Source organism: Leptidea sinapis, chromosome 18 (assembly GCF_905404315.1).
Source record: "Leptidea sinapis chromosome 18, ilLepSina1.1, whole genome shotgun sequence".
In the NCBI taxonomy this organism is placed as follows: Eukaryota; Metazoa; Arthropoda; class Insecta; order Lepidoptera; family Pieridae; genus Leptidea; species Leptidea sinapis.
In genome coordinates this window covers 13,008,936-13,022,887 of record NC_066282.1, presented here as the reverse complement: position 1 = coordinate 13,022,887, position 13,952 = coordinate 13,008,936, and the positions used below count along the sequence as shown (strand labels likewise).

The 13,952-nt window shown below is 37.1% G+C and overlaps 1 protein-coding gene across 1 annotated transcript; it reads left to right on the top strand.

Moving 5' to 3' along the window:
- The first annotated feature begins 5,621 nt into the window (after positions 1-5,621).
- LOC126969341 (uncharacterized) lies at positions 5,622-7,299 on the top strand. The gene is made up of 2 exons (XM_050814695.1): positions 5,622-6,376; positions 7,158-7,299. Exons 1-2 carry the CDS (start codon positions 5,622-5,624, stop codon positions 7,297-7,299), a joined length of 897 nt encoding a protein of 298 aa, XP_050670652.1.
- The last annotated feature ends 6,653 nt before the right edge of the window (positions 7,300-13,952 follow it).

The window sequence follows — 13,952 nt, the reverse complement described above, 5'->3', positions numbered from 1 at the left end:
TTTGCAGTTGATAACAAAAGACAGTTGGCGTAATGGTCTGGCCGGACACCCGGCACTAGTCCACCAAACGTTCACAATTAACTTTTTTTGACTTAATTTTCGCTTGGGGTAGTATTCGGCTAGCTCGCCAGGGTTCAGCCATTACGACGAGCGCTTCCAATTATCTTACATTATCCACTTTTCATTACTTGTAATGATTCGATTTAAAATTCTATTTTATATAGCTGAATAAATTTGAATTTGGAATTCTTAACCAGAGAGGAAATATTTGAGATCAAAATGGCCAGTACGATAAAACGTCAATTTCATATGTAACCTTATATTTTGTGGTGCAACATGCATCGATATACTCTCAACGAGAATTGTGTCGATGTTTATCGAACTTTTTTGAAGAAAATAACACAGTTTTTCAGAGATGGACGGCCAGCACAGATATCTGACTGTATATCAATATCTGCTCCACAGTAGGACACGTATTCCAAACTTGGCCAACGGTCAACACCAACGTGGATTGATTTAAAAAACAATGAAACATTCTACATTTTTTATCTATCAGCATTCAAATTCTCACCTTGCATACACAATAAGTCTCTACCAAACATAAATTACTAATGCAAAGCAATTTATTAGGGAATTACTTTAACGATTCCATAAATTTGTAAGGCTGCCCTTACATTATTAGCAATCACAGCGTTACAACACTCGGAATAAAAGGGTTAAATAAATCGACACAATATTTGTTGTGAAAATAGAAATTTTAATTCCTATTTGTTAGAAGTCTATTTTGCTTGACAACTGACTGCTTACAAGTAATTGTGTGGAAGTTAAATATTGTTACTTAGAGATTGGTCTCGCATTATCTGGCTGTCAGATCGTCTATACGCTAGTATATCATAAATTTATTATGTAAACAACTTAATTAATATAGATTCTCTGTTTCTGTTTGTCTCGCTACGATTTCACTTAAGAAGGCCACCCCACTCCAAAGAGATTTCAAGTTTTTGTTAAATTCAAACAAAAGAGAAATTTACCATAATCTCAGCGCTATTATTACTTTTCTGTGCTTTAAATCTTATGAGTATTTGTTTATAGTCATACAAAATAAATATGAAGTCAGTTAGTTGTATAAATCAAAAAGCGGTCTGTAGTCGGACCTTGCCCAGCGGTGCGCCTTTTTTTCTTTCTACCCTCCTATTAAATTGTACGTAGAAGATCTGCGAGAATGAGCGAATACATAAAGCTGGCTTCTTACGATCCGCGATTCTGCAGATCATAATAATCTTCAAACAGCGTGTGCTTTACGGAACTTAGTTGAAAGTCACACCGGCACATCTTTATAGACGTGTCTTGGCTACCACCCTAGTGCTTCGGTGCGAGATTGTACGCGATATCACGGACCGTGTAAAGCCACCATTACATTTCAGATCATTATTCGAGCGGGCCCGCGTAGAAACACACAGAAACCTTTTTTTGAAAAAAAAATATAACGACAGGCATTTTTACATTTTTAGCATATGTAAAGATTAAACATATTTAACAATGGCATTAAATAATATGATATTTAATTGAATAGCTGTCAACCGCTAGGTAGATATTCGTTTCTTTTTTAGTTTTGAAAAAGGTTAGGACTAGCGCTACGAATGACTTCCGTTAAACTTCGGCTCACAGTTTGAATTTGAATCTGAAGGTAAAAATATTTTTCTTCACATAACGGTCAATACTTGTGAGTTAAACCTCTAAAAAATATGTAAAATGGAGGTATATTATGGAGGTGTCTACAATAATAAATAATAAATTTGAATGAAAAATAATAAAATTCCATATCTTAAAATTGTGCAATAAATAGCCACACTAGTACTTTATTGTTATATTTTGAAAACTTAAAGAAAATATCTATTCAATATAGAAACGCTTTTCTCATCCACAATATTATAAAGTGTAACGTTACATAATAAATACACACTTCATCTCCAGTGGAAAAAACCGAATGAAACTTTTTGGTTGTCTGAAAAATTAGTATAATTTATTTTCCTTCGGTGTAATATTTAGTGCTGTCCATTACCACAGTTCCCGACCGAGTAATGTATTCAACAACATCCACCTGAGGGAGGTAACTTAAGTCCAGTCAGCTATATTAAATTTGAGTCAGTTTGTTTATTTATTTTATGGGTAAATAACGAATTACACTGTTTACACGTACACTTACATTAATTATACTTAATAATTATATATTTGGATTTATTTAACTTACGAGTTTCCACTGCATTTCACTTTATAATTTAAAACTACCTTAAGGCTTAATCTTAATGTTGTCCAATTATTGAAAAACTATTATAAAAGAACTGGCTGCTTCCCTCGACGTCGTACTCGTGGATGCTTTAAAGAAGCGAAAAATATGTCTGCATCTAACGTAACAATAATTATGTAGCCTAATGTTATCCCGACTTCTTGTTCAAATTGCAAAATTTACATTAAATTTATTCAGTAGTTCGCCTACCGCCATACCGCACCTTAGTACATAGCGCACTCGGTTGGTAATCGTCGTAACGATTAAATATTTTTGTCCAAATGATGTAGCGTGAAAGGCAAAGTATAATTATCTAATTTAACCTTTTCGCTCCACTTGTCCATAATATGTACCAATTCGAGAAACGTAACATGACACCACCGTCGTTTTCGTTTCTTCGTTTGGCCTAACGACGAAATCCACTCGACGTCATTCGGTTTCGCGACTTATTTTATTTATAGGATAGTGCTATTTTCATTTGAAATTATAAAATAATAAAAGTCCGTTTAATTCTGTACAAATAAGAACAATGACAATGGAATGTTGGTATTATTTAACGGAATTATTAGTTAACGGGAAAAGGGTGCGGTGACTTCACTCTTTATCGGCCACCGACGTGATAGTAACATATATATTTTAGTTTTGTTTTGGAAAGAAAATATAAAGTGGGTTATTGAACCATAAACACTAATAAATAAAACCAATTGTTTTTATTGAAAATACTCAATAATAAATGAGCTAAACTATAACGGTTTTTCAACTTTGTGTCGTGTGTGTATCATAATATAAAACACACTATGAATAATTTGTCGATGGTTATAGCTTGTTTTGATAGCTTTCAGATACATTCACTGAAATGATCCTTACTATAAGCATTATTTTCCCACACGTAAAATAAGACGCATAGATATAATTTCATGCGCCTAAAATTCACGCGGTAAAATCGCTCGGTAATCAGCGAAGCTGAAGCTTAGAGGGATCGCATCGCGAAAGGTAACTCCAACCAGCCGTTCTGCCCTGGAGTACACCCTGGCCTATACGGCACAAGAGAAAGCCGAAGAAGACCATCCCGCGGTGTCACAGCTCTATGCCGTTCTATACAGTTCAGACAGAAAAGTGATCGGCGAGCTCTGTTTTCGTGAGACGTAAGGACGTCAAGCGGACCGGCTGGCATTTCTCCAATCGTGCATATAATGTGTGGTTCTGAGTTGGCACCGATGCTAACGCGTTTATTCTGGCACTCATACTCAAAAGACACAGTCCCTGACTCATGATGGTCAGCCCTTGTCCATCCAATCCAAAAAAAGGAGACAGTTCGGATCCGGCAAAGTACAGGCCCATAGATATTATCTCCCTGCTCTCCAACATCATGGAGATCATAATTAACCGCCAGCTCTTGGTTTATCTAGACGGTCACCAGTTCATCAACGATCACCAGTACGGTTTTCGCCATTGTCAGTCTGCAGGCGATCTTCTGGTATACCTAACACATAGATGGGCGGTGGCTATCGTCAAGAGCCTGGCAGTTAGCCTGGATATGGGGAAGGCCTTTGGAAGACGGAAGAGTGACCCTGCTCCCCGCCTGCAGTGTAGTTTTCTTGTAGGTCCTTGAATCTTGATACTCGTAGTTAGCACCTCATGGTGTAGTTGGCGTGCACAAACTTTTACCACCTGGAGGCTTTTTTACGATTATTTTCAATTTCGTAATAAACTTTTTGAACATTTCCTGGGATAATGTTGTAAAAGCTGTTTGTTCCTGGTGTCAACATTTGTCTATGTACATACATTATCGAGAATATATTACCAACTAAAAGAACTAATAGAGAGTGTATTATATAATTTTACTAACAGTATCCACCCAATCTCCCTAAAATCAAGATAAAGCGGCACCAAAAAGAGGTTCTTATCGTTTTTCATACATATCAATAGATCAGCTGAGAAATCGAAAGGTCTGTGACCGTAGCGATGTAGATAACGATATCTATCTGAAAACCGATCGTCAACCATCTGGGGTTCGTAATGTCGACGCACATTAAGCTCAATCTCAATTTATTCTCAATACATGATTTACGTCCACTGACACTGAGGTTTCACAGACTCACATTACATTTACTTTGAGATACTGATTCACGGATGGAATGATATACTTTTCTACAAAATATTTTCAGAGGCTTAGACAGGCTCGTTTAAATATCATTGCTTGAGGCAGCATGATGGGGTGGGTCTTTCCATTCCCTTATATATGGCAAAGGCAACAACGGCTGGTCCATGCGTCATGCTTGTGATTAGTAGGATTTAGTATTGGAAAATTCTGCTTTTGTTGGGCGCGAAAATTAAACATCCTAAAAATCATTTCAAATTATGATACTACTATATTTTACTTGATACATGTACGGGGTGTGTGCAGATTGTCATGGATTTCCTTTTTTTAACTTACTCAAACAAATCATCATCATCATCATCAGCCGGTAGACGTCCACTGCTAGACAAAGGCCTCCCTCAAAGATCTTCACGATAATCGGTCCTGCGCTGCCTTCACCCGACCTATTCAAGCGATCTTGACGAGATCATCGGTCCATCTTGCCTACCATCACTGCGTCTTCCGTTACGTGGTTGCCACTCGAGGACCTCACTGCCTCAACGGCCATCTGTCCGTCAAGCTATGTGCCCTGCTCAAAAGAAAGGAAATCGTAACGTTAGATTATTTTTGATGATTGTGTGTTGTGATGAAACTGATTTAAAATCAAGCTCAGAGGTTTTTGCAACTTCTTTTGAAAAAAAAATTAAAGTATTGGTTAATTGTAACTTTGACATTCTTAGATTTATGCAATCACATTCATCAACAATTAATGATTTTCAGTAAAAAAAATTCAAATATTTTTTAACAAAACAAATTTTTTTCTTATGTTCCATATTGGAGTAAAATAATACCATATTTATATGCATGACGAACAAAATAATAAAATGGTTAATGTTTGTTACATAATAAATACGTTCCGAATTACAGAAAAAGAAAACAAAAAATAAGTTCTTATGTTTAAAAGTATTTATGAACAGACTTGTTACAAGTAAATACATTATTGGACATATTATGACAACTAGCTTATTAAGTGGTACTAAGTGTCGCGCAAGGTGAGTTATTTGCAAAAGTACTTAATTGCGTCATTTTATGGTTTAATTTTTTAATCACACAGTACATACGTGGCGCCTTCGTGAAAATTACCGATAATGACCCGTCCAAATAATTAATGAAATAAAATTGTGTATATAACTTTATTTTTTACAATTTTTGTTTATAAACCTACTTTAAGATATCATTTCAAGTGAAACAGTCATGGAAACTTTATCAGAATGGTTTAAAATAAACTTTAAAATCTACAAGATATTCGGATTATGGCCAGGAGAAAGGCCACATGGCGCTTATAAATATTATTCTATTATATTTTTATTTATCGCTTTCGTTACTTTCAGTTCCTTGTGGTGGATTAACTTGATATTTATTCCAAGGAAAATAGAAGTTATAGTTCCTGATGTTGTTTTTATCTTTACGGAAATTGTCATGATTATCAAGGCTCTTATGATAATGTTTAAGCGCAAAGATCTTGTAGAAGCTCTCAAAATGTTAGACTCTAAACCCTTCCAGGGGAGAGATACTGCAAGTATTAACATAGTTGTCAGATATAAAAGAAACTACAGACTATATTGGTTAATCTATACTATTCTGGCACACATTGCGTATGTTTTGCGAATGTTTATACCGTTATTCTCTCACGTGATATATAATACGACCCTAGAGTTGCCGATATGTAGTTTTTCATTTCTAGATGTAGAGACTCTAAATCGTTATTTTATTTCATTTTACTTCTATCAGTCAATCTTTATATATTCGCATATGTTATTAAATCTTAATACAGACACATTGATAGCCGGCTTAATACTCATGGCAATTGTACAAGTGAAAGTTTTACAACACGAGTTACAGAGTTTAAGGGTTGATAAAAAATGGATCAAAATGAATAAGTCGTTCCAAGATGCTCTTCAGATATCAAAGTTGAGAAGAACGTTAGAACATTATGAAGAAATACTAAAGTGAGTTGACATTTTATTCTATTTTTTTTTAATGTATATTATGCCAAATGATTGCGAAACTGAAGTGGCAGTCAGCAGGAACGCGTCCACTGCTTTGTGGGACAACCAGCAAGCGGCATGCGGATTTTTGAAACATAATTAAAAAAAGCTCTGTGCTTAATTCCATCGTAAAGGAAGTCTCTACAACTGAGAATGATATCCGAAAAATCGCGGAGTCAAAACGAGTCTTTTCTTCGGTGATATCGAATCTCTGAAAAGTGTGTTGCTTGTGACTTGTTTTTTATAACGTCACCAACTTTTTCTAATAATACTTGTAGAATATGCAGTCATACGAATAAAATTGAAATATTGTTGAACATCTTCCAGTTGTATTTCGTACGTGTCTTGGCGGCATGATTTCACAGTATAGAATAGAATAAATTGCGATATTTCCTATCGCGACACTCGTAAGCTCTCGTGTATAAACACCTCCGCGATAAGTTGCGATAGTATGAACCGCGAGCTTCTCGCAAGACATCTATAGCAGAAATAAATTGCAGGAATAAGTACGACATGCAAACAATATTGTAAGTAACTCTTGCTAGACTTCCGAGAGTTTGCTTGCACTTGGAAACGCGGCCAAGAGAAACTTTAAAAAATCATATTTATATATTATAATATAAGTATATTTATATCATAAATTAAATAATATAGAAAACTTATACTAAAAAAATTCTTGAATATTAAGATTTGATAGCATTTTGTTTCCTTCTAGCTAATTTACATAAAATTTACTTTACAGATATTGTTCCGTGCTCCAAGACATCCTAAGTGTTACTATGTTCTTTCAATTTACCATAGCCTCAGGACTTATTTGCGTCATATTAATGTGTTGTCTACTTTTGGTAATATTACAATTCTTTAGTAGCATTAATTTGTATTAGAAAATTGTATTTTACAAAGAGCAATTTGCAATTTCTGTTCAATACTTAGTGTTAAAGTAAGATAAGGTGTACCTATACGCACACTAAAAAGCCGTTTGCTTTAGAATTTACATTACATTTCTGCCCTGTGCTTCCCCGGGCTTCCCCGGAGTGTAAAACGAATACGGGAATCCAAGGCCGAAGGGGTTGTAAGGGACGACTAAGGGCTTTTAGAAGTACTCGGCACAGAATACCGGCGTGAAGTAGCGGCTTTGTGCTGCTATGTTTCGCATAGGTTAGTATCGAGGACCGGAGCCCATCCCCTCGTCCCTCCAACAGAATATGTCAGAGGCAATGAAAGAGATGATGAAAAGATTTTACCGGCTCCACGGGAGTCGAAGTATCCCTCCCCAAGAACTCTTTTCTAGGGAGGGCACAGAGCCGCGCATGTCCGAGGACAAACGAAGCTGCAACAACACGGCACTCCGCGCCACGCGGACTTTTGCAAGAGGCCGACATTGTTTTTCCTTACGGAGACGCAGATATCTCGACCTAATGATACAGATTTTTTAAACGATTTCGTGCTTTAATGTTACCGGGAAATTGTATAGGTGCCGGTTCCAACATTTCTACGATGTTACAGAAAATATTAACTTGAAGAATCTTGACAGAGGCAGTCTATCATCTCAGAGATGACTATTCATGCTGATTCTCAGACATTTTTTTCTAAATTAAATATATTTTGTAGTTAATGAATGAATTCACTTCTTTCCTTGAAAGTTACAGTGGAAAGCAACTTTTTGCATTATTCCTCCAATGGAAAATGAAATCTCGTTTTTTTTAAATAAGAGGGGCAAACAGTCAAGATGCTCGCGTGATGGGGAGTGGTGAGGCAAATTGGGTTAAGGTTATGCGAGACGTCAACAAGGTGCAGGTGGAATTTTGCATTTCGATGAAATGTGTGGTGGGGGAATTTGGCTGCCAATCAACAATTTGGCTTTGTTTGATCGGAGATGACTTGATTGGCTATGATTCGAGCCGCTTTTTGTTGCATGCGGTCAAGCGAAGAACGCACAAACTTGTGACTTCCAAGGGTTAAATGGGGCAAAATTTTGTCGCCCCATTCCGAGACTTCGCTAAGTATAGTCTCGATTTCAGACACAAGTTTGTTCCTGTTCTCGTCGACGCTCTTCCGGGAGATATTGGCACGGCCGATGTAAGCAGCATATACTGCTGTCATCTGCTGTTTTGTAGTTTATCATGGATATGCAGACGAAACTGTGTAGGGGATAGCATGCAACCTTGTGGGTACCAGCGTTCATCGGGTTAAGTCAGAGCATGCGCCATTGATAACGATCTTGATGCTCAAATCTGTCAAAAAGCTAGTGACACATCTGCAGAACACCTAGGGTGGCAGTTCTACTTTAAGCATTTTTTGCCATACCCGATCGAAGCCCTTCGCTATGTCCAGACTCACCGCCAACGCCTCTGTCTTTGACTAAACCAGTTGCGCCCATTTATGGGTGAGATATACAAGAATATCACCAGCTAAGCGATCTTGACGAAAACCGTACTTGCAATCGCTGATCAGATGGTGATTCTCTAGGTAACCTTAGAGCTGGCAGTAAATTATTGACTCAATAACTTTGGAGAAAATGCAATGGGCGGTAGTTGGACGGTTCCATGCGTACACCGTTGCCGTGCACTATGTAGCCACTTTCTTCAGGACTGCGCCTGATGAAAGGGAGAGCCGGAATAGACGTGGTAAAGACCAACTTCGATTCTAAAACATGTCGTCACACTCCATTTATGAATTTCCAAGGTGAAAAGCGCCTCAAAAGAGTCACACCTAAGCAGTTTGTTATTTTTATGTGATATCCATCACTTCTGCAACATCTCAAGTCAATTTCCTAATATGCAATTAACGGGGTTGAGCAGGTTATCAACTGTAAAGTAGATCCTGTAGATGAAGCCACAACCTGACAGTTGAGACAAGGCATACCAAAATTTCGGTCGCTGCATCACTCGGACGATTCGAATGAGTTTTGATACAAATTGATATTTGTATTTGAGTCACACCGTGTAATATGGTGATGGTGCACCTTGGTCATCCAGAGTCGAGTTGGATGCAGAAAGAGAGCCCAGGAGATCTTTCTCTTTCATGTCATGTGCCATGTACCCTGTGCAGTGGCAGAATGGCAGACTGGCAGAAATTTCCTTGGACAGCCTTTACGAATGACCAGAACGCACGAGTTTCCGATGGATGTCCCTTGTCAATTCTGAATATTATGTGTTTCAACTTCGCCTCAACAATAACTCTTTTGAGGGACCTGAACTCGTTTATAAAGAATTTACTAATATTTCTCGTAACATGTTTTTCATGATAGCTGCTGTCACGAACAGAAATGTAAATCATGATTAGCAAGCAATACGATTTTCATCTCATTAAATATTCTATGTATTAATTAAATTATTTAAGTTTAATAAGAAATAGTTTTCAGCCATCATCAATACAAACATTAATATTTTTTGCTACATTTTTATGTGCAATGGTACTGCAAATCTTCGTGCCAGCTTATCTTGGAACCGAATTGAGCTATCAGGTAAGTTATTTTAAAATTTAATCCAAAAGTTTGCTGGAGTATAATCCAAACTCAATTCGAGCGTACAATTATCTCATTGATTGCATTCAAATTCAAGATTCAATGTCGACGTGGCTATGATATAAATAAATGAGTCTGTTACAAACAAACATACATACAGGTGAAGCTAATAAAAAGCAAATAAAAAAAGCCCGCTGAGTTTCTTGCGCCCGTTCTTCTCAGGTCTGAGGCATATCTACTTTTCGTATAGGTGGTAGTTTTTGACTTTCAAAAAATGATATGACATTCTATTTTGAATAAAATATTTCAATTTGAGTTCTAAATTTGCAGTTATATATATATATATATATAGAACTGTATATATATATATATCTCTGGTCTGGCGCACCCCAGTATCAGCTCGATCCGAGCTGAAGCTCTCGAGAAGGCCGCGAAATGGGGTAAATTGAACCTTGTCCAATTTTACCCCCCAGAAGACTCAAGTTTGCGCATTTACCACTAAAAACACCCCATTTGCCGTATCACCGCTCTTTGACAACACTTCCCTTAAAGCCTCGCCTAGTATCGGAATACTGGGTCTCGAAATCTCGAGCGATTGCCAATTCCGTGGCCATCTGGAGGACAAAGCCAAATTGGCTTCGAAGAAGCTGGGGGTCATTTATAAATAGAGCACGGCAATAGTTCAAGCCGGCCCACATTGTAGCACTCTACCAAGCGCAGGTCCGGCCACACACGGAGTATTGCTGTTATCTCTGGTCTGGCGCACCCCAGTATCAGCTCGATCCATTTGACCGCGTGCAACGCAGAGCGACTCGAATTGTCGGAGACCCAGTGCTCTGTGAACGGCTGGATCACTTGGCGTTGCGTAGAGACGTCGCTTCATTGTGTGTCTTCAACCGAATTTATCACGGGGAGTGTTCCGAAGAGCTGTTTAATCTGATTCTTGCCGCCGAATTCCACCTTCGTACGACACGCAACAAGTTAGGATATCATCCCCACCATCTGGATGTGTGGCGGACCTCCACAGTGCGGTTTTCAAGTAGCTTTCTTCCTCGTACTACAAAGCAATGGAATGAGCTTCCTTGTGCGGTGTTTTCGGGACGATACGACATGGGTACCTTCAAAAAAAGCTCGTACACCTTCCTTAAAGGCCGGCAACGCTCTTGTGATTCCTCTGGTGTTGCAAGAGAATGTGGGCGGCGGTGATCACTTAACACCAGGTGACCCGTACGCTCGTTTGTCCTCCTATTCCATAAAAAATATATATAAGTGTCTGTCAAAACATTATCGGGAATCGGGAAAAATTTACAATAATCGCAACTAGAATTAGATTAATTAATTAGATTGTAGAAAAATACGCAATTATTTTTATACTTTTTAGTGCATAATATATCTATTGTTTTGGAATAGTGTTTTTGAAGTCGGTTTTTTTGTTAATTTTTTTTGATTTTTTGATTTTTTGTGAATTTGAAGTAAACTAACTTACAATTTGTCTTAATATGTGTAGATATACTAAATGCAGAAATGAACGTAAGCGCTTTGCAATTTGATTACAGACAGTTAGAAATTCTGCCACAAATCGCACCCTTACTATAAGTCGTTAAGGAGTCCCATTGATCATTATATTCGACTACGACAATTACTTGACCATAACTATGTTATGGTAGACTTAAATATCCGGATAGCATACATTCAGCCGAGTATCGTTAATTTGCTCCTAAGAATTGAAGAGTTCCGTAACTTTGTCATGGATTCCGTAATCAGAACCTAACCAAACTCTCACCAAACTATCTTTGAAGTAAAAGTAAAGTAAAATTTCCAATAAAAAAAGTATCATCGAGATCAGTTAGCGCGATATTGAGTAATTTGTAAATTTATCATCCACTTTGCTATACGTATGTATAGCACATTTAAGACTTTTATGGTTTTCTCATGGATGCCATTGTCAGATCTGGACCAATTACAATGGAAGGACCACACGGGAAGCTTTCAAATAAAAAGAGAATTATCAAAATTGGTACACCCAGTCGAAAGTTGTGAGGTAACAAACATAAAAAAATACCGACGAATTGAGAACCTCCTCCTTTTTTGAAGTCGGTTAAAAAAAGATTCAGGAACTAAAATGAAAAAATACTAAATGTGACGATTCAATAGCGCTTCTCCTTAAGCCTATTCGAATAAAGTTTATTTGACTTTGACTATGAAGTGAGAACTACAGAATGTCCAGAACGACTTTACTTGAATGAGCGTTACATAGCGAAGCGTGACGGCTTAGTACTAATTGAATAGCAAAACAATAAAAGCTTAGTACGTCTGGAGGAGATTTCTCTTCAAGAGCGTTCAAAATAATCCAACCTAACCCAATAATAAATACAAAACTAAATAATTATATGAGGGTAGCATTACTTACAGATTCAAACTAAATTAAATGTTTCCACGCAATATAAATTATTCTTTTTATACTTTCAGAGTGAAGAGTTAGTGACCGCAGCGTACAGTTCGGAGTGGATTCCGAGATGCGAATCTTTTAAGCGAAGCCTTAAACTGTTTATGGAGCGAGCCAAGACTAACATTTTGCTTACAGGAGGGAAACTATTCCCCTTGACCTTACACACATTCGTTGCAGTAAATATCTGTAATAATAAGTATAACAATACTAAATTATGTCTCTGCAGTTTGTATGTTTATATTATTTATATGTTGTTGTTTTTAAGATGTGCTTAAATGTAGACTATCACTCGAATCATCGACGATGAAGTCACCTAAGACCGGCATGATTTATTTTATTTCTTTTTAATAACTTTCAGTTCTCCCAATACATTTTACAATTACATATTTGCCTTGGTACTTAAATTATTAATTGTTGTTCCAGATTGTGAAAACTGCCTACTCTTTTTTTACTCTTATGAGAAACTTTCAGGACCGTGATAAATAAATAGGTCTAAACTTGATGTTTAGATGTTGGCAATAGAAAAAAAATGATATTGTAGAGAAATTCACGATTTTATTATTTCATTATAACGCAATAATTATGAAATATATTGGCTTATTCACTGACCATTTATTTGTGTAATTATTTAGTTTTATATTTGAAGTGGAATAAATTAAATTTATTATTTGCCAAGCGCACTTTGATTTTTTTATCGTCTTATCTATAAATATACGTTGATTTTGTTGTATCTACATTCGACAGACGAGCAAGAGGCTGATTCTGGAGTTATTTGGAAATTATTTTTATTCATAATTATCTACTATACGATAAGTGACTATAGAAGTATATAAATAATATTATTTCGCCTAGAGCAAACAATCTTGGAACACCGCAGTCCTGAAATAGCGGGATCTTTTAGCGAGATGAATCTTGGTCAAATAAAAAATAGGCAAAGCAACAGAGAAGCATAATTTTTTTTGGAAGAGTAGAAAAAAACTTGCGTCCATATCATCTGATATTAAGTGATCACCACCGCTCACATTCTCTTGTAACACCAGAGGAATACTTACAGGAGCGTTGCCGGCCTTTTAGAAAGGTATACACGCTTTTTCGTTTCACAACTTGGTTGTGCGTGGAAGAAAGTTCCTTGAAAACTGCACTGTGGAGGAACGCAACACAACCAGATGGCGGGGATGGTATACTAATTTGGTGCCGTGTCGTGCGAAATTGGAATTCTGCAGCAGGAATCAGGTCTTCGGAACACTCTATGATAAATGCGGTACAAGACACATAATGAAGCGACGTCTCTACGCAACGACAAGTGATGTAGCCGTTCACAGAGCACTGGATCCTCGGTAATTCGAGCAGCTCCTCAGTGGTTCATATATATATATTGCTCTGCTGATTTGAAACATTCTGGATCAACAGGAAACAGCCCAGGTATAGCAATATGATTTACCTTGAGGCTTGGATGAAGAAAGAAATGAGCTATATCTAGACGCATGGAGTAATATGACTACTTTACATCTTCATAACAACAAAGTCTATTAGGTCTTTATAACGATTTATTTCGGAGGTCTAAAACCAATTCCGGGATCCAGCAAGACTAAGATTGTTCAGTCCCACAGAAATACCTGGGT

What these genes read in the sequence shown, in the direction of transcription:
- LOC126969341 (XM_050814695.1), top strand. Translation starts at nt 5,622, where the DNA reads ATGGAAACTTTATCAGAATGGTTTAAAATAAACTTTAAAATCTACAAG. An exon ending in CATTATGAAGAAATACTAAA is followed by an intron (nt 6,377 to 7,157) that starts GTGAGTTGACAT and finishes TTTACTTTACAG; the next exon opens with ATATTGTTCCGTGCTCCAAG.